Source organism: Dendrobium catenatum, unplaced genomic scaffold (genome assembly GCF_001605985.2).
Source record: "Dendrobium catenatum unplaced genomic scaffold, ASM160598v2 fragScaff_scaffold_1117, whole genome shotgun sequence".
In the NCBI taxonomy this organism is placed as follows: domain Eukaryota; kingdom Viridiplantae; phylum Streptophyta; class Magnoliopsida; order Asparagales; family Orchidaceae; genus Dendrobium; species Dendrobium catenatum.
In genome coordinates this window covers 535,318-559,868 of record NW_021319579.1, presented here as the reverse complement: position 1 = coordinate 559,868, position 24,551 = coordinate 535,318, and the positions used below count along the sequence as shown (strand labels likewise).

Sequence of the window (24,551 nt, the reverse complement as noted above, 5' to 3'; positions counted from 1 at the left end):
AGCCTTTATTTTCTTATATAGATGTGTTTGTGCAATTGCATGCTTGGCCTCGTGGAGCAGGTGCAGTCTTTGTTGTATTGAAAGTAAATGATCACCAACGTCTTCATTTAAATAGAAGTGTTATTAAGTTTTACTTTCCAGTCTTTTTTTTTTTTAAATTCTTATATGCATTTCTTTTACTCTATATTCTTTTTTCCATCAAACTAAACGGCGTAGCCAATTACTTGAGAGCCATATATAGATCATTTTTTCTTTTGGTCCTATTGTCGTTTAATGGTATGGAGAAGAGGCATGATGCAGACAGCAAATTTATTCTTGGTTCATGATCTTTGTCATAATGATTTATGTATGATTCTCATCAATTAGGAAAAAATTTGGATAAAAATATCCTAACTGAATATTAATATGATAAATTTTAAAATTAGCAAGGGGTTATTTGATTGAATGAAAATAATTTAGTATAAAAAGAATGTAAAATATTTGAAGTGTTTTGAAGTTGTTTGAATGAGTATAAAATAAATGCATTGGTTGCCTTTAAAAGGAATGAAGGCTCGTGGTGATGGTGGATGGTTAACAGTGGTCAGCCGTCGGCAAAATATGATTGGAAATATATAAAAAATTATGTATTTATTTTACTTTAAATTAAATATAAATATTCTCGAAAATGTATGTAAAATCTTTTACATTTATTTTACTTCAAATTAAACAACCTCTAAATTTATTTTGATTGAATATACTATTTTTAAAATTCATCATAATCAAATTTTAATTAACGAAATATAACAAAAATTCTCTATAATAATTACCTATGGTTCAACTTTAAATCTGAAATATTCAATTCATTTTAGATGTTTGGGTTTGATTTAACTCGTTTTCTTTGGAAATCACATATTGTTCAACTTTAAATCTGAAATATTCCATTCATTGTAGATGTTTGGACGCCTGGTCTTGGAAGCATTAAGAGAATTCAAACACCATAAGATTTAGCTCAAAACGGAACGTTGCTAAACGACTTATAATGATTTACTCAAACAAAATAATAATAATAAATAAATAAATAAATAGTGCTAGAGCAGACTTAGCATAAATAAAGTTGACATGGATGCCAAACAAAGAAATAAGCCGAACTCCCGACCATACTTCTTTCCAAAAGCAAACTGGAACAAATGAAAAGGCACGTCGCAATTCAATCAATTAATTATTGTACTCTACCTGGTAAGCTTCCAAGGAATAAACCGGCGTCCATTCAACGCTTAGCACCAATAAAACATTCTGAAGATCCTCCTATAATAACGCTAGCAATAAGAACACCATGAAAGTGTTTAAAACTGCAGAGCATTAACTACAAAAGTTTATGATACTACCGGCAATTCTAAAGCATCAGGTATTGTGCATAGAGCAGCGGCAGTTTTCCTCTCCAACATCTCCCGCAATGCATGGAGGTTTGCTCTCACCATCTCCATACCAGCTCAAGCGAGACTTGACGAGCTCAGCCAAGAAATAATCAATCTTCTCAATGGTTACATTCGGCATCACGACCACATGGGCGATGTTGCCTTCACAGGCAAGCTGCCACCTTCGAACGAATTCCTCGTCTTTAGGTCTCTCCAACACCACAGTACTACTGAGCTCGTTCAGCATGGCACTTATTCCTGCCTCAAGAAGATGGTCTTTTAGATAGTGAGCATTTCTCAAGCACTTCTGAACTTCCTTTTGAAAGCCACGGTAGCCTTTCCTGTTCAAAGTGTACCAGAGGAAGATGGGAGCATGGCCATTTCTGCTGCCCATGATGGTGGCATCCCTCGATGCAAGGTACTCCACATTATTTGATAGGACGTTGATATTCTTCAATCTGGTGATCTGCACCCCACAGGGCATTGGACATCCCACAAATTTGTGGCCGGAAACACTGACACTATCTATAGGCTTCTTGAAAGTGACCTTCGGTGCCTGTTCACTTCAAGAAATATATTAGCACGAAAAAAATATTTGAAGAAATGTTTCCTAAGGGCATCTCTAACCGAACTCCAACGCTTGAATAGCGTCGCTTGCGAGCTCCAGCAGAACGGTAAAACTTATGCTATTTGGTTGCGGATGAACGGTGGGACGCCAATATTGGCGTTGCACTGTTCATCTTCGTCATTTTTCTTGTCTCTACCGAAATTGCTCAAGAAACGTGCCAACGACCGTTACCTTCGTAGAAGGGGAAAAATGGAGTTCGATTGGAGATGAATTGTGGCATTTTTTAGTTTCACGGCATTTTGGAGTGAAAAATGAGATTTTCGGTTGGAGATGCCCTAAGTATGATCATTCAAATGTAAAAGCGGGGAGAGAGAGAATCACAACATACACGTTTAACAAAAGGCATCATGAGACCAAATAGGGCACCATCACAGTGGATGTAGAATTGGTCTCTAAATCCAGATTTTTCTAGTGTTTCAATAACCATGTCAAGATCGTCGACTGCTCCTTTTACCGTTGTTCCTGCGTCAAATTCAAATATCAGCTAAATTCATGCAGCGAAATGGAGCAAAAAAGGGAGAGGATGAGGATTGCTTTACCAATATTGACATTAACAATGGCAGGTTTCTCTTTGTTAAGAAGCAATTTTCTTTCAAAATCTGCACAATCGATCTCGCCAGAGACCAGAGTGGCAACCTTCACGAACTCCATTCTGTACATTCTTGCAGCTTTAAAAACTGAGTAATGGGACTCTCTTGAGGCGTACAGTATCCCATCAGGAAAAACTTCCCTTCTGCAGAATCAATTAACGTGTGTACATTCCATGTAATTCAGCTCACATGCATTAACCTTTTCCAACATCAAAACGCTATTTGGAAGATGTCAAAGAAGAAGTGTAGAGATAGGTTTGCTTACCCAACAAGTATGCCATGCAAATTCCCTTCTGTACCGCAATTTGTGATATAACCCCAGTACTCATTCTTTTCCAGTTCCCAAAGACGAGCAAACCAATCTAGAACCCCAACTTCAAATTGCCTTGAGTGTACACCATAGTTGCTCTCTATAAAGGGATCTCCTAGATTATTAATGGAAAAGTGTTGCAGCTGGGATAAAGCGCCATAATCGAAGTCTAAATTGTAAGGGTAACCTGCATTCCACCCATTTCCCAATTTCTGAATATGTTAGATGAATATGGGAAAAAGAGAAATCACTGGCAGAAAAGATGTTTTATGAGCCTTCAAGCACAAACTCAAGTTACGCATTTATTTTTGTTTCGCCCCGGGCAATAGAGATACATAATCTATCATGCAGAAAGATTATTTTGATTGCAATTTACAACCTCGCCGAAGGAAATAGCCAGTGGGAATAAAGGGAGCAAGAGTGAGCGCATGTGAAAATAAAAGGAAATACTCTCATCCCAACCACCCAATCAATCACAACCTCACATAAAATGTAATGACTTCAAGAACAAGAAACAAAAGGAAAAGAAGCAATCAGTTTGCACCACAGCATTTAGTAGTTAGAGGTTAACAAAATTCATCCCACAGAATGAAGAACTCACTCCATGGAACTCAAACTAAAATCCTCACTCTCATTAAGAAAATAAAATTTTGAGATGAACAATACAATGAAATATAATGCATGGTGAGTTTGATGATTAATAATTCAATCACTATTTTATTATTGCACAAACAAAATAACCAAGTTAAAAATGGTCCTCATTACTGTTCACAAGGCATGTTATAAAGCAGTGAGCCCAATTTTCAACGGAATATATAAATTAGCAAATACATTATGTGATTGCCTCCTTCACGCAAACAATAGCAGCTCTAAAATGGCATATCTACATCATTTACATTAACATTCATGGTGAAGTACCACACTTCTTTAAAATCGGTTCTCTCGCATGTGTTGTAGGGTAAAACTTTCTGCTCTTTTAGTATTGTTGAATCTCTAGAATTTTTTTAAACACACAGAAGGTAAACTATGAAAAAAGGAATTACTGTAATCGTGCTCATAAACATGAAAATGTGGATCAAAAGGTCATTCACTAAACAGCAAACTCGGGAGTTAGAGGTAGGAAATAATTCGGTCCTTTTGGAACCCAAATTTTTGGTATAAGGTCCATGCTGATTCGACTGTTGGCCAGTTCTGAATCTTAGAGAGGAGTGGACAGAAGCTGCCAGATTAATGATTAGCAAGACTGACAAGTTTTGTATAATGTTGTTGAGTTGTATTCCGTATTCCATAATTACTTGATCATGAGACATTTGCTATATGACATAAAATGATAACATTGTAAGGAATGAAAAAAGAAAGAGAAAATACTATTTATGTAGGGTTATATAGTTCCAAACTATAATTGTATTCAATTTAGCCCGTTGACTCCTCAAACTTGATTCAAAATAGTCCATGAGTTGATGCGGACTTCAAAAATTCGCCCCCAGCCTCCCCTTGCTTCGGCTTTTTGCTTTTGGGGGGAGTTTTAACGAATCAAGTTCCGAGGTAAATTTTTAGAAGGCAGATTAGATTTGTAGATAAGACACTACCCAGAGATTTCGACCTCATTTTGCAAGGACTTTATGATTCGAGTTCTGGTTTCCTATAGGCTCAAGCCCCTATAGTTAATTACCCCTCCCGATAAAGAGAGAGAACTTTCGATTAAGGGTAGTCGTCGATGAATACGTCGTACCCATGGATACAATATATGACATATAGTAGCAGCATTGGTTTAGGTGTTTGAAGATTTACTATTTAAAATTAGAAATTTCAACATCTTGCACTTAAAACTGCTGGTGGGGGGTGATGATGAGCCTGATCAAGATCCCATGGTTCAGTCGTTATGGGTCATCGTGGTCCCTGGTCTACTTAGTTAGAGGAGGTAGTCGACCCAACCTAACAGAAGGATCCTTATCAGCAGCTATGGGTTGTGTCGTCCAAGGTACCTTGTAGACTTGGGATGGATGTTTGTCTAAGGGGACAAATTTTGATGAGGACATCAGCCAGAGGTTTCGACATGTGTATCATCGGAGAAATTGTAAATCGACGGCTATGATTCAGAGCCTTTACTTTTGATGTATTTTATGTTTTGTTTAATTTGCATTTCAATTTTCCTATTTTACCCCTATGAATAGTGAGTTATTGTTGTAGCATCGAGGGCATTTGAGTCTTTCTTCTTTTATTTATTATTGAGGTTTATATATAGAGGTCTTTGCTTTGTATGAGGTTAATGATGAATCAATAAAAAAATTCAGCTTTTCTTTGCTCTTGTGCTTGTGTGCTTCGGAGAGAAGAGAGAACCCTAAGAGAGGGCCAACGTAATACCCGACAGCCACCGAAAGGTTTGGGCTCTCGGTTCTACCTTTCTTCTATTCTCTTCCTAATTTTTTTCTTCTTTCTTCCCCCATATCGTCGGCCTCCTCTTGATTTCCCCTACCACCACCTTTCCCCTCTCTTCTTCCCTAATCGAACCCCTACCTACTCCATAGCCACCGGCCTCCCTTGGCTCCCCTAGCAGCCGACCGACCCTCCAAACCCCATAGCCGCTAGCATCCCATTGGCTCCTCTAGTCATTCGGCCGCCCCTCCAAATTCCCTCCATAAATTTTGAATTTCAAAATTCAAACCTCCATTAATTACCTTTCTAATAGCTCATATCAATTTGGAAAGTGTTTTTATTTGAGATCAATTCTCCATTTGAATTTCAAATGCTTTCCTCTTTGATAATCCTTAATTAGGAAGCCTCCCAATTACATTAAATTTGAAATTAAATTCAAATTTAATTCCAATCTCCAATTAATGCATATGACCCACATAAATTGAACCTAGACACTTATTTTTCCTCCTCATATGCCCCCCCCCCCAACCCTAATTGGGATGATTTTGAATTTCAAAATTAATCCTTCCCTCCTTTTAGGAAATTTGAAATTAAATTTCAGATTTTCAAAACTATTCTCCTTTCTATTTACTAACCTAAGTCCAAGGAGCTTCAACCCACAACCAAAGCCCCTTTCCCCTATCCGAGCCCCTCCAAACCGCCGGCTTCCCCTCTCCCTCCTCCATAAGCCGCCAGCCTTCAAGGGTCCCCAAGCAGGACTGCAGGAGGAGATATCTTTGCCCATGGATGGCAGATCGAGAGTTTGATTCCGGCTTCGTTACGATCAAGAAGGCTTCGTCGACATCCCACGATTAACTTTCTTTGATTTCAATTTGGAGTTTGACAAATCCGTGGAAAAATACGTGAACAGAATTCTCTACTAAGTACTAACTATCCGCCACCACCGATCAACGCCTTGCATCAATCCGTTGGGATATTGGTCACCGTCCACCGACTTCTTCTACTCTGGCTACTTCTCTGGCGAGCTATACCATAAGCGTCACTTGTCTCTTAGTGGCATCACTAGGGTTACTTATATTCTACCTCCGCTAAGACACTACTTTCATGAGCGAGGGTTAGGGAACTCAAGGTGAACATTTCTAATTGTTAAGCCATGGATTTTTGTTATTCAATGCCGTTAGTTTTACTTATTTATTTTGTTGTTATTTGCAAGTATCCTTTTAATATCATTTGTAACCGTATGCTATTACATAGCTTCTAATTGAAAATTCAGTAATATAACTTGGTGAAACATAAGGTTTACAATTGGCAAAGTTTTTTTTCAAATTATTATTAATTTCCAAAGCAATTCTTGTTTTCATACATGTTTCACGTCAAATTTAAATCCACCATAGCTGATAGAGGGCTTTGTGTCATATCAAGCATATTCCATTGATTCATATCTCAAGGTTTTAATTTCATTGGTGAGCATACAAGCTCTGACCATGACCGTAATATAATAGTGTCATTTCACGACGAACCATCCGGTTCAAAGGGTCCCGGTTATAATCGTTTACTTATGGCACCATTTGATGGCATATTCCACGGTGTCATACCATTTGGCGGCGAAACTACCGGTTAGAGGACATGTGCCACGTCCTTAGTGGCACGAGAGATTAAGAATGGATCATAATGATATTCTAGACTAGATATTAGCTCTTTGTGAGCTGAAGTCTATAATGATCCTAAATTAAAACTATAATAATTAATAACTTTTGAAATTAAAACTAAAATTATTAATAATTTTTTTATTAAAGAAATGTTTAATAATTTTTTTTAATTACTATGACTTGAAAATTATATTTAATAAATAATTTAATATGACTAAAACACCTTTTGATTTAACACAATTAACCCCAAAATTTGATGTTAGTACCAAAAAGACTCTTTTTAAGGAGTTGAGGGGCCATTTTGATCATTTTCTCTTTTTATATCCTTATTTTTCTGTACAATAGATTCCAAATATGTAAATATATCCCACTTAGGTATTACTTTGTCATTTAATAATATTGTCGGATACTTGTTAACATCACACCTATTAAAATTATATAATTATATACTTAGACTTGAATTTATTAATTTTAATATCTCTATCTTCCACATATTTTATTCACACTTGGTTTTAATAGATATCACATTAGCTAGAATTATGATATATATAAAAAGCACATAGCACGATAACAAATTTTGAATATCCTTTCAAAGCACTGTCATAAGCAATACAAATAAAATATGCACTCAATGTTGATACTTCATATGATTCTATTGTAAATGGAAACTCTTTGACCACTTTATTGTAACAGGAAACGACTTTATCACTCCACACACACGTGCGCATAAGCCCGCCCACACGTCAAACAGATATTTGCAATATTGCTTAAAGAGTATGTTGCAATTAGGGCATGTCATGAAGACTAGATGATATATTTCATAAAATTTTCATTTACCCGAGTGCTTTGTATGAATCTGAATATTGAGCAGTAAAAAAAAAATCTATGATAACCAACTTGAGTCTAATAATATAAAAGATGTTAAGATGAATGTGTAATAAAACTATGAATGATAGACAAAGTGATGTGTATGCTATAGGGACAACAAAAGAAACATCTATTAAAAATATGATAGTCGAAAATAGAATTATATGATAAGGACGATTAGATCGAAGGTAAAAATTTTCAACCACATTAAGGATAGATAAACCTACTTATTGGTGGGAAAATCAATAGAACAAAAGACAATATATATAAAAATTATATACAAAGATTTATACAAACATGTTTAACACCTCTTGCAACACTTAATAGAAATGATTGGAGTTTAGGATTCATAAATCCAAATCAAAATAGCTGTGATAAGGCTATTGTTGATATCTATGCTGATGATAACATGATAGAATTTAATCTATAATATGAAAATTACTTAGGATCAAACTATATTAATATTTATAAAAATTTAACCATTCACCTCATGTCAAAAAGGATGATCAACAACATATAGATATATCCCTAGAAAACTCATTTTTATCCATGCAGATTACGAATCAAAACCACATAATTTGCCCGATTATGAACAACCATATCTTAAATTTAAAATCATATGTGATGCAAGACTTCATAGGATCTAAGATTTTTAATGCAACTATATTATATAATGAACAAAATCAAGCACACAAATTTAAAATGTAGATAAAAAAATTATCAACTTAAACAAATACTCATCTCTTGTAATGAAAATACAAAATAAATAAAATCCACCTAGAGGATAATTTAATGATTGTCCGATAGAAATTTTGTATAGACATTCAAATTCATAAGAATCACCTGTTGAGTGTAACTCACATCTTACGAAAAAAATTTTGATTGTATGATTAATAAAATCTTCACATTTTTTTCTTATCGTAATCAATACATTAAGCATTGATTTCAATGAAGCTTATTTGTTTTTTTTTTCATTAATTGGTTTATTTTAATAGAAAATTCTCCGTCGCATTTAAGGGAAAATTTTATAAGATGGTGGTGAGACCTGCAATGCTTTATGGGGCAAAATGTTGGCCATTAAAAAAGAAGCATAATATTAAGTGTTGCAGAGATGAGGATGCTCAGGTAAATGAGTGGGTCTACTCTTAGAGACAGGATACGATATGAGCATATACGTGAAAAGGTTGGAGAAGCTTCAGTGGAAGATAAGACCAGAGAGAGTCACCTAAGATGCTTTGGTCACATAAAACGGCGACCTGATAATCCGGTTATGAATGTATTAGATTTAACTTATGTTAAGAAAGGTAGAGGTAGACCTAAAAAGACCTGGTTAGAAAATTTTAGAAATGACATTTCTTTATTAGATTTAAATGAGAATTTGACTCTTAACATGACACAGTGGAGAAAAAATATTCATGTAGCCGACCCCACATAGTGGGATAAAGGATTGATGTTGTTGTTGTACTAGTTGGTTTATTTTAATTTGCTATTTTTGTAATTAAAAACATGGCAATGATGATGGCCTTAAGAGAGATGCATTTTATTTCATAGCTTTAGGTTAGCTTATATAGTTTGGCCTAAATTAAAGTTAGCATGAGGGTGATTATTCTCAAGTTCACACTTACAATTCGAATTTATTTTATGTTTCGAAGCTTAATATTATGTGGCCGATGGTGAAGTGCTGCAGCAGTTTTTGTTCTGCAATTTCCTGAAAATGTAGTTGTTAGGTTATCATCGGCTCCTAATACATTGGCTAATACAGCGGACTTTGGTATTATGCAATTCATGATTTAGAGGTTGTTACAGGCGGAATTTGGAATTGTTGGCCATATTGCAGCGGTGCATGTTTGGATTTATATATTTCTATTCGAAGGTGGTGGCGGCTTCTGCTGGCTTGATCTGTTTTTATCCTAAAGTGGCAGCGGCTTCTGTTGGCGTGCGTGGAAGCTGCAGTTTTTCCTTATGCGGTCACAATTTAGTAACTGTTTCAAGCAATTTTAAAATCCAGATGATCGGGAGATTTGAAGATAAAAGTTTGAGAATTTCTATAACAAAGTTTGATTGATTTAATGTCTACAATATCTATTAGACTAAGTTATTACTATGCTATAAAAAAGTGTTCCAAGGCATGTTAAAAAAAGAACTTCGAAAAAATATCTTTCTAGTTTAAATCTTTTGAGTAAAAGTTTAAGATATGACTCTTTAGAGTGTAGTACAAGCAACTACAGAAATTATCTTCTTATACAGATATGAGGCTTAATATTATACACCATATTAATTGCATTAGGAAACCTAACCCGTAGTCATCTTTGCATCAATGAATTTTGAATAAATGCACTTATACAAGTAGACCACAACTAAAATTATATGAAAGGAAAAGTGCAAAAAAAGATATTACTAAAGTACCAATCCATGTCTCACACTGGTACCGAGGAGATAGCTTCCCTGAAAGTGTTTAGTCACCATTTGCACCAGATTAGAAAGAACTGCATCTAACCAACACTCAAGCACACAAAGAAAATAAAATTACACGAAAGAATATTAATGGAACAGTCTTTCATATGCTTCAGTTGCCTCTCATTTAGTCACAAAATCCCTCAAATAATAGAAAAATAAATAGTCCCGTTCCAAACCTAGGAACGGCAGTAGTCACTAATGAGAAAGAAAATAATGTATCAACGGCACAATCCACTACGACAGACATCACACAGCAGCTGTTGATCAAAACTAAGTAGAATGCCCACAATTAAAGCAAGTCGTAGCTTGCTAACAAAAAAAAAACTCAAACATAGCCACCAACACAAAGCACACAAGAGCCACAGATATTAACTTGCTATAAAACCCAAGGAACCAAATCATCAAGATCGTCAGTTTAAACAACCCAACAAAAACCTCATTTCCCAGCTCAACTGAAGGCCCAAAATAACACTTACAGAGCTTGAATCAATTGAGAACCAATGACTAGACCAAACAAAGAACAAAATCAAGATCCAAATCAAGGGGAGAGAACCAATTTTGTTCTTTGTAAGGATCACCATAGTAATATTTTGTGATAGGAAGTACTTGTAGATCTCAAGTATTTCCTATCAATCTTCGGAAAACAGCGAGAATTCTCCACAAAAATCCGCACAAAATCAAAAAAACAGTAGATAATTTGTATTACTTGATGAAAGGGAAACGGAAAATAGCAAGATACAACTGATCCTCTATTTGAGAGGAGGATCGATCTCTCCCAAATCTCTAGATGCCGCTAGAGCCCAAAGAAAAACTTAAATCTAGGAGATCTCAAATTTCAGCCAAATCCAAGATGCCCTAACCCTAGGAAAACAAACTATTTAGGGGCTGTTTGGTTTGCTAAATTAGGAGTGTAAAGTAAATAATTTACCTGCATTTATTAGATTTAGACGTTTGGTTAATTTGGAGGGGAACATAAAAAATTCCCCCGAAGTATTAGAGGTGTATTACGACCGGCGTTTTGGGTGACTTCAAAACCCGCTCAAATTGAGCGGGTTTCAAAAACACGCCCTGCTGCGGTAGAACTTTGCCGATTCGCAGAGAAAGTTGGACGAGGGAAGAGTGATAAAAGTGCGCATCCAGTGAGGTCGCTAGCAAACAGAGTGCGTGAGATTTGACTTGGAGCTGGTCTTGCTGGAGAAGAAGAGTTTCGACGTCAGCAGTAATCGATGGCGAAGACGAAGCCGGGGAAGAAGGACCTCGATTCCTACACCATCAAGGGAACCAATAAGATCGTGCACTGTATGTATACCTTGCCCGCTTCTGCTCTCTTGTCTTGAGATGATGGATTATAGGGTTTTCATGTTCTTAGATAGTGATGATGGATGTCTCTGCAGCGGTTGATTGCGTGTTGATGAGGACCTCGGACTCCGACAAGCCACCCTACGTCGCGCGAGTGGAGAAGATCGAGGCGGATCACCGTAACAACGTGAAGGTAAAGGTTCGATGGTATTACCGACCGGAGGAGACGATCGGTGGTCGACGGCAGTTCCACGGGGCCAAAGAGCTCTTTCTTTCCGATCACTATGACATCCAGAGCACTCACACTATTGAAGGAAAATGCGTTGTTCACTCCTTCAAGAACTACACCAAGCTTGAGAATGTCGGGATAGAGGACTACTTCTGCCGCTTTGAGTAAATAGTCATGGCTCAGTGTTTTGGAATTGCTTTCACTTGGTAGTTCTTTGTAAGGATTGTCTTTCATGTTTGTTTTGAGGACAGAGGTAAAGCTTTTCCAGATAGCTGTAATGGTAAAGCTTTTTCAGTGTAGCTGTAAAGATGAAAAAGCAGAAACGATACAGGACTGGCGCACTGCCTACCACTGCTTTGTCACTCGATGAGATGGTGGGCAGAGTCCTTATGATGTTGACTTCCAAGCAAATCTATAAAATTATCAATTGTCTCCAATTTTATATTAATTAATTAAGTCCCAAAGGAGATTTTATTAAGATGAATGATATGAGAATAGAGATATATAAATCTTGAATGAATGAACCCCCCGTCGATACACGTCTGTTTGATACAAGTCAGGATGTTGTTAACTAGTTCAACCGATTTTAAGCCTGTATCTTTTTATTTCCTTGATTAATAAAATCAACTCATTGAGCACTCAGTTGAGAACTATTCTCAGAGTTAGGAAGAATGTAGCTAATTCTTTTATAAATATACTATTTATAATGTCAAAATAAATTATTATAAAAAATTTGTTTTTTACTTTACTCTGGTTCTACCTAACCAAACAAGGGAAACAATTCTTCTGCGTTTATTTTTCATACAACCAAACAGTCTCAAAATATTCGGAATGCATTACATTTACTTTAAATTGCATTTACTTTACACTGCATTTATTTTTCAGGCAACCAAACAGCCCCTTAATGCATACAAATCAAAAGAAAATCCCTAAACAGTCCATACATTCAAATTTCCCTCTTAATTCCCCCAAAAAACTTTCCTATTCGGCTCCCGCAAAGCTTGCGGCTAGCGCGTCATCCGCAGGAGGCGGAACAGCTCCGCTGTTTCGCCCGTAAGCCGATCCCGCCTGGACCGGCTGGACCAGTCTAACAATACTCCCTTCTCAAAGATCCACCTTGTCCACAAGGTGGAAAGATGACACCCTCCATTCCTTCTTCATCACAAACGGTAAAAACCTGAAGAGTTCGGTCCTTATACTTGCGCCCCGGTGTATACCTCTCATCACATCTGAAACAGAGCCCCTTCGCCCTCTTCTCCTGTAATTTTGTCTTTGTGAGTTTCTTGAAGTTGTCCCCAAATCTTCCTCCTGCACTCTTTTCCTTCGAAGTCCGCCGAAGAGTATCCGGTGTTGGCTCCTTGGATTTCAATAAGGTGGTGGTCATCTTGTACGAGCCTCCTGAGCTGCAGCCTCTTGTCTCTCCCTCCAGATGCAGCTGATCTTCTACCAATTGAGCTAGCTCCATAGTCTCTCCCAAGTCACGAGACCTCATTACTCTAACTGCTGCTCGAATCTTTGGTGTCAATCCCTTCATGAAGTTTTCCTTTAGCACTGTCTCAGAAAGGCGGTCCAATCGGCTAGTAAAGTACTCGAATCTCTCCCGATACTCCGTCATTGAACCCTTCTGTGTCAAGGAAAAGAACTGCTAATAGAAGTCTCCTCCCCTGCCAGTTCGAAAACGTTATACCAAACAATCCTTGAACTCTCTCCAACTTCGTATGGGTCGTCGTATGTCCTTCCACTGATACCAAGACCAAGCCTTCACTTCTAAATATAGGCCCTTCACCGTCAGTCTCTCCTCCTCTGTCAGCTCATTAACAGCGAAATATCTTTCTACCATGTAGATTCACTCGTGAGCATCCTCCCCCTCGAAGATTGGCATCTTCAATTTCCTCACCCTCGGGTTACACCCATTTCCCCTAAATCCTCCATAATCTCCCATTCCTCGAAGCGAAGGTGCTCCCCAATTGTCACGATCTTTCCTCCGACGATCATACCCAAACCATTTATCAAAATCCCCTCTTCTTCTTTCAAAATCAACATTCCGGCGATCGAAATCATCCTCTCTCCTTACAAATTCAGCACCCCTTCTTGCATAGCCAATGCTCATCTCCTCCCTAGAAAATGGTTATAGAGGAGGTATTCCGTCTTCTCCCTCCAGGATATCCACTTTTAGCTTTTCCCTTCTCCTAGACGTGGTTCCCATCTCTTCCATGGCTGTCGGTAGTTTCCTTCGCTTCTGATGTCACTGATTTGGTTTTGGCTTCAAGTAATTTCTTCAACATGTCTTCCACCACAGAAAATTTTTCCTCCAACTTTTCATTGACGTATGCAATATGATTTTGAAAATCAGCCATCTTTTCCTCAAAATCTGCTTTGAGTTGCCCAAGTTCTCCCTCCAAAAGTTCCACTCTCTTTCCGGCCATTGATTCCCCTTTGATCGACGTGCTATGATACCAATTTAATAGGAAGTACTTGTAGATCTCAAGTATTTCCTATCAATCTTCATATAACAGCAAGAATTCTCCACAAAAATATGCACAAAATCACAAAAACATTAGATAATTTGTATTACTTGATGAAAGGGAAACGGAAAATAGCAATATACAACTGATCCTCTATTCGAGATGAGGATCGATCTCGCCCAAATCTCTAGACGCCGCTAGAGCCCAAAGAAAAACCTAAATCTAGGATATCTCAAATTTCAACCAAATTCAAGATGCTCTAACCCTAGGAAAACAAATTATTTAATGCATACAAATCAAAAGAAATTTTCTAAACAGTCCCTGCATTCAAATTTCCCTCTTAATTCCCCCAAAAAAACTTTCCTATTTGGCTCCCGCAAAGCTTGCGGCTCGCGCGGCATCCGCAGGAGGCGGAACAGCTCCGCTGTTTCGCCCGTAAGCCAGTTCCTCCTGGACCAGCTGGACCGGTCAAGTGGACCAGTCTAACATATTTATCAAGAAAAAACACCAAACTACTAAAATAAATAAACATCAACAAAGAAAAATCAAAGCTCAGTGACATCAGTCCATTGATTTGTTTGCTTGCTCAACATGTGTTCCGATGAGTCTAAATTTTGATATTTGCATCAATATGTGAGATTGTCTTGTGAAAATCATAAATTTCATCTATATGATATAAGACATTTATATATAAATTTTGATGTATCTGATGAATGATAAAACTTACATAAAAACATATGAAATCATGTTTTCAGTAGATTCGCTTATGTTAAAGAAAACTGATGATTTTAATCTTACAAATGAAGGCCATTCATTTGAAAATTTTGAAGGGATAAGAAAGTGCATTATCCTCCTTGGAGGACAGAAGTCCACCAGACAATGTTCTATATAGGTTTAGGAAACTATGTCCCCCTGTGGCTAATGTTTCATTGGTCTCATAAGCATCTTCATGCTAACCGATCAAGGAAAATTGGTGGACGCCAAAATAAAGATGCATCCATGAATAAGTCCTACCATTAATGCTTCTTCATGGCTTCATTATTCACAAATCTGCCATTCATAGTGCCAATTAACTATAATCTGAACATTGGTTTACTTGTCATCTATCAGATCTTCTCAACAAGATCTCTCTAAATCCTTCATCGGTCATTTTATTCTGTAAATTATAGCCTTTCGCCTATATTTATCTTCACTTGCATATCCTGGTCCAGCCAAGCTACGCAAAGTAGTGAGCCTTCAGAGGGGGAGTGTAATAGGGTTAAATTCCAGGGTAATTGATGCAAGCAAACTAGAAAGAAAGAGCCAAAATGAGGAGAACACTAGGACTGGCAGAACAAAACTCGATTCAAACTAGAATGCAAACATCCAAACAAACACCAAGACAAACGAAAGCCAATCAAAAGAAACAAAATTAAAATTAAAAAACACTATCCTCAGAACAACCGGCAAGCAGTTTTCCTCACATGCAACGAAAAAGTAGGCAAAGTAAAATAATTGCTTAAGGGCTTGCAAACCAAGGGTCCACCACATCTACAAGGTCGAACGTCCAACAAAACTCCTCCGTCAAATGTCACCAAATCAGCCAACAAACACCACATCGGCATACGCAGGAGGCGGAACAACTCCGTTGTTCCAATAGCTCAAGAAGAAAGATACAATTGGAGTCGAAATAAAGAAGAGGTTAGAAGCCCAAGATGAAATAGAGAAGAGGAAGAGAGAAATGGAACAAGCTCTCAAGCTTTTCCAAAGAAGAAACCCTCATGTTTTTGTAGAGACTTTGCTCAAATATTCAACAACCTTTTATGCTTCAAAACATCTCCAATTTATAAGAGAAAAGGGGACAGCCAAACAGCCATTCCACCTCCAACCGAACCAATCAGGTAAGGGGCAAAAAAAGGCCAGAAGTTATTCATCCTCCCCCTCAAAGATTGGCATCTTCAATTTCCTCACCCTCGGGTCACACCCATTTCTCATAAATCCTCCATAACCTCCCATTCCTCGAAGCGGAGGTGCTCTCCAATTGTCACAATCTTTCTTCCAGTGATCATACCCAAACCATTCATCAAAATCCCCTCTTCTTCTTTCAAAATCAGCACTCCGGCAATCGAAATCATCCTCTATCCTTACAAATTCAGCACCCCTTATTGCGTATCCAATGCTCATCTCCTCCTTAGAAAGTGGTTCTAGAGGAGGCATTCCGTCTTCTCCCTCTAGGATCTCCACTTCTAGCTTTTCCCTTCTCCTAGACATGTTAGGGTTCCCATCTCTTCCATGGCCGCCGGTAGTTTCCTTGGCTTCCGATGTCACAGGTTTGGTTTTGGCTTCAAGTAATTTCTTCAACTGTCTTCCACCATGGCAAACTTTTCCTCCAACTTTTCATTGACGGATGCAATATGATTTTGAAAATCAGCCATCTTTTCCTCAAAATCTGCTTTGATTTGCCCAAGTTCTCCCTCCAAAACTTCCACTTTCTTTCCGACAATTGATTCCCCTTTGATCGACGTGCTCTGATACCAATTTGATATGAAGTACTTGTAGATCTCAAGTATTTCCTATCAATCTTCGGAAAATAGCTAGAAATCTCCACAAAAATCCGCACAAAATCACGAAAACATTAGATAATTTGTATTACTTGATGAAAGGGAAACAAAAAATAACAATATACAACTGATCTTCTATTCGAGATGAGGATCGATCTCTCCCGAATATCTAGACGCCGCTAGAGCCCAAAGAAAAACCTAAATCTAGGAAATCTCAAATTTCAGCTAAATTCAAGATGCTCTAACCCTAGGAAAATAAATTATTTAATACATACAAATCAAAAGGAAATCCCTAAACAGTCCCTACATTCAAATTTCCCTCTTAATTCCCCCAAAAAACTTTCATATTCGGCTCCCGCAAAGCTTGCGACTCGCGCGGCATACGCAGGAGGCGGAACAACTCCGTTGTTTTGCCCGTAAGCCGGTCCCTACTGGATCGATTGGACCGGTCCAGTGGACTAGTCTACATATTTATCAAGAAAAACACCTAACTACTGAAATAAATAAACATCAACAAAGAAAAATCCAAGCTCAGTGACATTAGTCCGTTGATTTGTTTGTCTCAACATGTGTTCCGATGAGTCTAAATTTTGAGATTTGCATCAATATGCGAGATTGTCTTGTGAAAATCATAAATTTCTTCTATATGATATAAGACATTTATATAGAAATTTTGATGTATCTGATGAACGATAAAACTCGCATAAAAACATATGAAATCATGTTTTCAGTAGATTCGCTTATGTTAAAGAAAACTAATGATTTTAATCTTACAAATGAAGGCCATTCATTTGAAAATTTTGAAGGGAGAAGAAAGTGCATTATCCTCCTTGGAGAACAAAAGTCCACCAGACAATGTTCTATATAGGTTTAGGAAACTATGTCCCCCTGTGGCTAATGTGTCATTGGTCTGATAAGCATCTTCACGCTAACCGATCAAGGAAAATTGGTGGACGCCAAAATAAAGATGCATCCATGAATAAGTCCTAACATTAATGCTTCTTCATGGCTTAATTATTCACAAATCTGCCATTCATAGTGCCAATTAACTATAATCTGAACATTGGTTTACTTGTCATCTATCAGATCTTCTCAACAAGATCTCTCTAAATCCTTCATCGGTCATTTTATTCTGTAAATTCTAGCCTTTCGCCTATATTTATCTTCACTTGCATATCCTGGTCCAGCCAAGCTACGCAAAGTAGTGAGCCTTCAGAGGGGGAGTGTAATAGGGTTAAATTCCAGGGTAATTGATGCAAGCAAACTAGAAAGAAAGAGCCAAAATGAGGAGAACACTAGGACTGGCAGAACAAAACTCGATTCAAACTAGAATGCAAACATCCAAACAAACACCAAGACAAACGAAAGCCAATCAAAAGAAACAAAATTAAAATTAAAAAACACTATCCTCAGAACAACCGGCAAGCAGTTTTCCTCACATGCAACGAAAAAGTAGGCAAAGTAAAATAATTGCTTAAGGGCTTGCAAACCAAGGGTCCACCACATCTACAAGGTCCAACGTCCAACAAAACTCCTCCGGCAAATGTCACCAAATCAGCCAACAAACACCACATCGGCATACGCAGGAGGCGGAACAACTCCGTTGTTCCAATAGCTCAAGAAGAAAGATACAATTGGAGTCGAAATAAAGAAGAGGTTAGAAGCCCAAGATGAAATAGAGAAGAGGAAGAGAGAAATGGAACAAGCTCTCAAGCTTTTCCAAAGAAGAAACCCTCATGTTTTTGTAGAGACTTTGCTCAAATATTGAACATCACAACCATTGCCAGAGAAGAGAAGAGAAGAAGCGGAAGAGGAGGAGAGACATTTTGGAGGCTAAAGCTTGGGTTTTGTCCGTCGGGCTTGTTCAGATATTATAAAGCATAAGATAAACTTCTGAACTCCTATCTATGATTTCAATTACAACAATTTTATAAAATGTTATGAAATAAAAAACATATTTTTCTTGAATTCTATGACATTTTCATTGCATAACTTATAATATGTTATTGTACATTTTATTCTAAATGTTTTGGAAATAAGAAATAATATTTTCATTGGTTGATTTTTTTATGCAAATTTATGAATATATGATTTGATTGAGGCTTTTCTAACAATTGCAATAGTTATATAAAAGTCTTAAAATGCCCATGTGAATATCCCTCTAAGTTGAAAATTTAACATAAAAGGTTTAGTGAGTATAATGTTATATATGCAATGTGGCTTTTACTGACAATTAATGCATTATCTGAATATTACATTGAATTCATAATTTAATTACGTTGCATTTACATTTATATTATTCATGACATGATATTGGAGATGTTGTGACATGTGAAAAAGCCCACTCTCTAATATGTTATAAGGGTTCTAGATGTTATGTTCTGACACAATTTGTTTAGTGTGAATGTGGGAGGGATTCTAGCCCCACTTATTGAAAGCTGGGGTGAGAGGTTATGTGACACTATTATGTTCTGCTTCTGGCCTCACTAGCTATATATAGGTGTTGGAGGTCAAATGGAGACATAAGTGAAAGTGGAGTTATAAGTAGGCATCATGACATGTGCATTATAATCATTGCATTGCATATGTATTAATGAATTAAGTATAAATAATATTCTGAATTGAATGTTAAAAATTTTTGAATTTATGTACAAACCCTGACGAAATATGAAAGTCAAGTACAAATGAACCTCTAATAGCTAGTATTAAATGGTGTATTTGAGAACTTCTATGAAAGTGGATTTACAAGTATAAGTGACAACTTTAAGTATACACTGAAAATCCAAAAAATTGTTTTATATTAGTACTTCTTTTATTATTTAACATTTTTAATTATATTGAATTTTCCAAGTTTAATTTGGATATTAATATATGTGATGTCAGGAAAAAAGTCTACTTGGCTGGTGTACTCATTCTATTCTTTTTGATATTTCAGGGAAAGGAAAATGCACAACGGAGTAGATTAAGGATAGAGGCAAGATGTTATACAATAGCAATTAGTCTATAAATATGTAATGCATTAGTCTAATATTGGTTTTCCTTGTTTTAGGTAGATTGGTTCTATGTTGAACACTTGGTCTACCCAAGCAGTAAAAAAAAAAAAAGTAGTATAATACCTCTCCTATTGTAATGAAAGACTTATGGAATGAATGAATAAAATTATTGTTTCCTATTTTGATGTATAAAAATTCTCAACTTGAATTATCGTGTATGTGATTTTTTTTTAAATGAAATGAAAGATGTTTATTTTATTATTTGAACTTTTAGTATCTCTGATTATCTTTCTTGATGATTGAGTTATTAAAATATAGGATTTTAATCCTTCTATTAGATCCTACGAAATCATATGACGAGTGCAGTGTGAATGATTCTTCACGTGCAAGGAGGTTATTAATGCTTTCTTACGGGTAATGTTTTTCAAATTTTCATTACTCATGTGAATTTTGAATACACCAAAAATAAAATATGAGGGAGTTACAAATCCATCAACAAATTATGTTGGATTCATTTCTTTTCCAATTAGATATAAAAAATTCAAAACCCCCATATTTGGTTTACTCTATACTCATAGTATATCAAAATAAATAGCCCCATAATCATTTGTCAATTTCCCACTTTTTTCAAATATCCAACATAACATTCTCATTTATATCGCACCCCAAGTCAATGAATTCTTTACTACTTAACACTTTGCTTCCTATAAAATATTTGGTATAATATCAATTTTATTAAATTACCCTTAAGTTTCTATGATTTTCTCCATTACACAATATTAAAATACTTATGATATGGGGTTTATAAGATTTTTATGAGGCGGCAACTTAATTGATGTCCCTTAGAGGCGATGATGGAAGGGTTATAATGGTAATGAAAAAGTGTTCAAGATTTTGACATATTTGAGGCTAAAGCTTTTAGGCCCTTAAAATATAATTTTTTCATGAAGAAAAAGGATAAGAAACTCCATATCAAAAATTTGAGAAAATAGAAAACAAAAGATTGTGTTTTTAACAATTTTTTATTGATGGTTAAGGATTTTATATATACTCGCAGCAAGAAATTGCCTCTATGTATTGACTTTTTTGGCTAGGATGTCTTGACGTTAATGGCAATTTGAGGATTAAAGAAGTTTATAGTGATGATAAGGGAATGTGTATGACAATTTTGAATAGGTTGGATGTATCTTTGGGTTGGTTGAGCCTCATGTAAAGTGGGAATTTTGTTAGGAGAGAGGACTATGAGGGGCAAAGGATAACTAAGAACTCACAAACGCTTTAGAAAACAAGCTAGCAAGCTTTGCCAAAAAGTGGAGCTTCCACTAAATCTTTCCACACTAAATTTGCAAAAATATAAAGTAATTTTATTAAATAAAATAAAACATACAAAGTAAGATTCTATTTATAAATTTTTTTCAAGCCTAGTCAAGTTTGAAGAAGTCTTAAGAGCCAATAAAATTCTATTATATAGATTTGATATATCATCAAAAAATTATCTTGATCGAGCACGAATCTCAAGGCAAAATCAACCCGGAAACTTCAAAAATTAAATCTGGGGTCACCTAAACTCCGATTTCAGCAAACTTAAAGTCGAACTGAGCGTATCGGAAACACGAACCCAACGACACCAAATTCAACTCAATCCGAACCCAAAAGAGCCCAAATCAAGCACCCAAAAGTGTTGTTGGAAAGTTCATACCGCAATTTGAGTTACCAAACGGTCTCCGATTTTGACGAGCTTATAGTCGAATCGAACGGCTCGACGAGACGAATCAAACGAGCCTAAGATCGTCGAATTCCGACATCATTAAGACCTTCAAATGTCTGACGAACGGTGCACGATCAAGGGATTCAATATCAACCGTCCATTCGACCACTCCCTATTTTCCATTGATCTCACACCTATTTACAAGCTATGCCACTCCATAAAATTTATAAATAGACCCCTCATTTCTCATGAGAGTGGACCCCAAGCAAGAAGAAGCAAGAAAGAGAAAAGAAGAAGAGAAGAGAGAAGAGAAGGATAGGAGGGAATAACTCCTCCTCGACCACTGCCGGAGTTCTTCCCGCCGCCTGAGTAATGCCGGAATTCGGTCGGACATCCGGGCTACGCCAGAATTCTTCCTAAGCAACATCAAAGTTCTGTTCGACGCTGGAATTCAGTCCAACTTTCGGACGACACTTAAATTCTGCCCAATCTCCTTAGTGACGTCGGCACTCTGCTCAACTTTGTAATTAAATCTCAACTTAGAAGAGATTCATTGTAATCTGATCGTCCACAAAGTGTATTTCAAATAAAACACTAGTGGAACTATTTCAACTGGACGAGGCCCCGTGATTTTTCCCCTTTCAAGGTGTCCACGTAAAAATTCTTGTGTTATTGTTCATTCTCTGTTTGTGTGTTAGATATCTGTACAACGCTAAGACGAAAATTTCTTAACTCTACCACCGCGTATATTCTAGTTCGCAACAAGATTGATGATTTGTCTTAATGCTATGAAAAATAAAATAGGTAAAATATTACAAAATTTTAAGCTTCTAAAACATGAAAATTAAGACAAGCCAAATAAGGCATGTGGGAGTGGCCTTGAAATCAAATGATCCTTGAAGATCTTCACCTACATGATTGTTGTGGCCAACCTAACCATCAAGGGACCTCACATTAAGCTTTTAATTATTCCTCAATAATTTTGGAAGGGTGACAGGTCATCCATGTACTCGCTTGGAGAGTTGTGCATAAAGAACAGCCCAAAATCTCGCATTACCTTAATTTTCAACATTATCTTTGGTTTTTGTGTTGTTGCATCAACTTCTCCATGTTAACCACACATGTTTAAATCTGTAAATCATATTCATCCATATTCTCATTCTTTTTTTATAGTAGATTTAAGATACTTAAAACTATCATATTAGAACAAGATTCTATCTTCTAATAATATTAAGTCCTAAGTATTAATTTCATGCCAACTAAAATTTCATATTGCTAAGCTTAATAATTCAAGTGCACCATCTCAATTTGTATCTTCTTGCTAGCATGCCACTTGGGGATCATTTGGTTGCTTGAAGCTGGTAAACATGTTCGAGAAAAAATTATTTCCATTCCATCTTTTGATTGTATGTAATTAAAAGCCAATATGTCTTTTGAAGTTAAAAAAAAACACCTTTAAAATTCCTCAAAATTGAGGATTTATTTTTTTACACTCAAAATAAAAACAAAATCATCACTTTCAAAACATTTTTCCCATGTACGAACCAAATCAGCCCTTAGTCAACCTTCATTGCCATAATTTAACCTTAAATAAGTTCACCAAACCCATTTAACTGGCTTTCGAGGTAACCAGAGAACTCATTGTGACTAGACAGTCTTCCTACAACCATGAAGTAAGGGAATTGTGAGCTTGCCTCAAGCTTTATTCGCTTTCGCTGTTTAAGAAGTCCCGAACAACATGGAGTAGTGGATAGAATTTTTATAAACAAAATAAACTTAAAGGTTACTATTTAAAAAATATAATTAAATATTATTTTAGGTTGACACTGCCTAATCATGCTAGATATCGGTCTAAGTTATTATCCAATCCAAGAATTCATTTTTCTGGCTTCTAAACTTAATCACCAAGCTTACTGACATATTATCCGCAAAGGCCGCGGCATACATATTAATAAACAATACTTGCTTGAGCATTATCTGATTGAAATAGATGAAAATGCATACCTAAATGATGCTTGGTCCTTTCAATAAGAGATTTACGATATCTTGCCAGGACGCTGGCCATGTAGGCTTCCCTTTCCCCGGTAATATCATCGTCCGCTTCCGGCTCATTGATCGTGTAGCACATTGTGTGAACATTTCTCCCAAGAACGATCTCCCTGCTCTTATTGGTGCACTCTTTCAAAACTCCACTTAACTCCAGTGCCACGGGAGGGACGATCTCCTTGGGATCGAATTCCTCCGGTAGCGGCTCCACCTTTTCGCTCAGATTCATAGCTCCGTTGATCATGCTCCTCGCCGTGGATGATGATTTAATATATCAAGACTTGTCAAAAAGATTCTAAAAAAGAGCCCCTAACTCTCGCGGATCCTATCGTTCCTGACAAGGAAAAGTTCAGAGCAAGATCGACGAAATGCAACAAGAAATCAAGAAAAATTGGAAAGCAGACACCTAACGCGTAGGAACTGAGAATGAGAGGAACCACAGAGCTCGAGGCTGCGCTAGAGAAGAGAAACAGAGGGTTGGTGACTGTCTCCATAAATAGGTAGGAATGCCGGATATTGGTAACGTATCGGCTCCGGCACCGATTTATCGTCTATTTATCGGCGTGGAGAGTATGACGGATCTACAGCAGATATTTCGTTTACAACGGCGAATTGTCGTTTAGAATTACGGGCGCGGAAAATTTTTCTAATAAAAAAATTAGAAAAGTATTTGTTGTTTCGTCATAATCATAATTAAAGATGTAAATAAGTCTAATTTGTGGGAATTTATTTATTTTTTTAATTCAGAGGTGTAGTCCGGTTCTATTAACTATAGGTTTAATTGCAAAATACACAAATGGAAACTTTGCAAATAAAAAAAGTAGCAAAGCTCAAACCACAAAGTTATAAAAAAATAAAAACAAATAGAGGCGGGACATTTCTAAAGAAATACTAGAATAAGCAAAAATCACCCTAAAATCATATGCACTATCTTCATTATGAGATGAGGGTCATCTCTAATTGTCAAGTATATGTAATTAGGGGTGTCAATATCTGACAC

General features: G+C 36.6%; 1 protein-coding gene across 3 annotated transcripts; it reads right to left on the bottom strand.

Moving 5' to 3' along the window:
* Window positions 1–982: 982 nt before the first annotated feature.
* Window positions 983–24,063, bottom strand: LOC110102642 (serine decarboxylase 1). Of its 3 annotated transcripts, none has more exons than XM_028698614.1 (6): window positions 23,958–24,063; window positions 23,510–23,885; window positions 2,878–3,109; window positions 2,562–2,755; window positions 2,351–2,484; window positions 983–1,950 (listed from the first exon to the last, which is right to left on the bottom strand). In XM_028698614.1, the coding sequence occupies exons 2-6, from the start codon at window positions 23,793–23,795 to the stop codon at window positions 1,381–1,383; spliced, it is 1,416 nt and encodes a 471-aa protein (XP_028554447.1). In that variant the 5' UTR covers window positions 23,796–23,885; window positions 23,958–24,063; the 3' UTR covers window positions 983–1,380. The 3 variants fall into 3 exon arrangements, with proteins under 3 accessions (XP_028554447.1, XP_028554448.1, XP_028554446.1); XM_028698615.1 differs by having other exon boundaries at window positions 23,510–23,876; window positions 23,958–24,032; XM_028698613.1 differs by lacking the exon at window positions 23,958–24,063 and having other exon boundaries at window positions 983–1,284; window positions 1,365–1,950; window positions 23,510–23,795.
* Window positions 24,064–24,551: the final 488 nt, after the last annotated feature.

Bases quoted from the DNA above. Each gene is read 5' to 3' on its own strand.
- LOC110102642 (XM_028698614.1), bottom strand. From the start codon at position 23,795: ATGATCAACGGAGCTATGAATCTGAGCGAAAAGGTGGAGCCGCTACCG. The intron at 3,110-23,509 runs GTATGCATTTTC...GGTGGAATGCAG, and splicing joins AAGGACCAAGCATCATTTAG to GTTACCCTTACAATTTAGAC. The intron at 2,485-2,561 runs GTAAAGCAATCC...AATTTGACGCAG, and splicing joins CATTGTTAATGTCAATATTG to GAACAACGGTAAAAGGAGCA.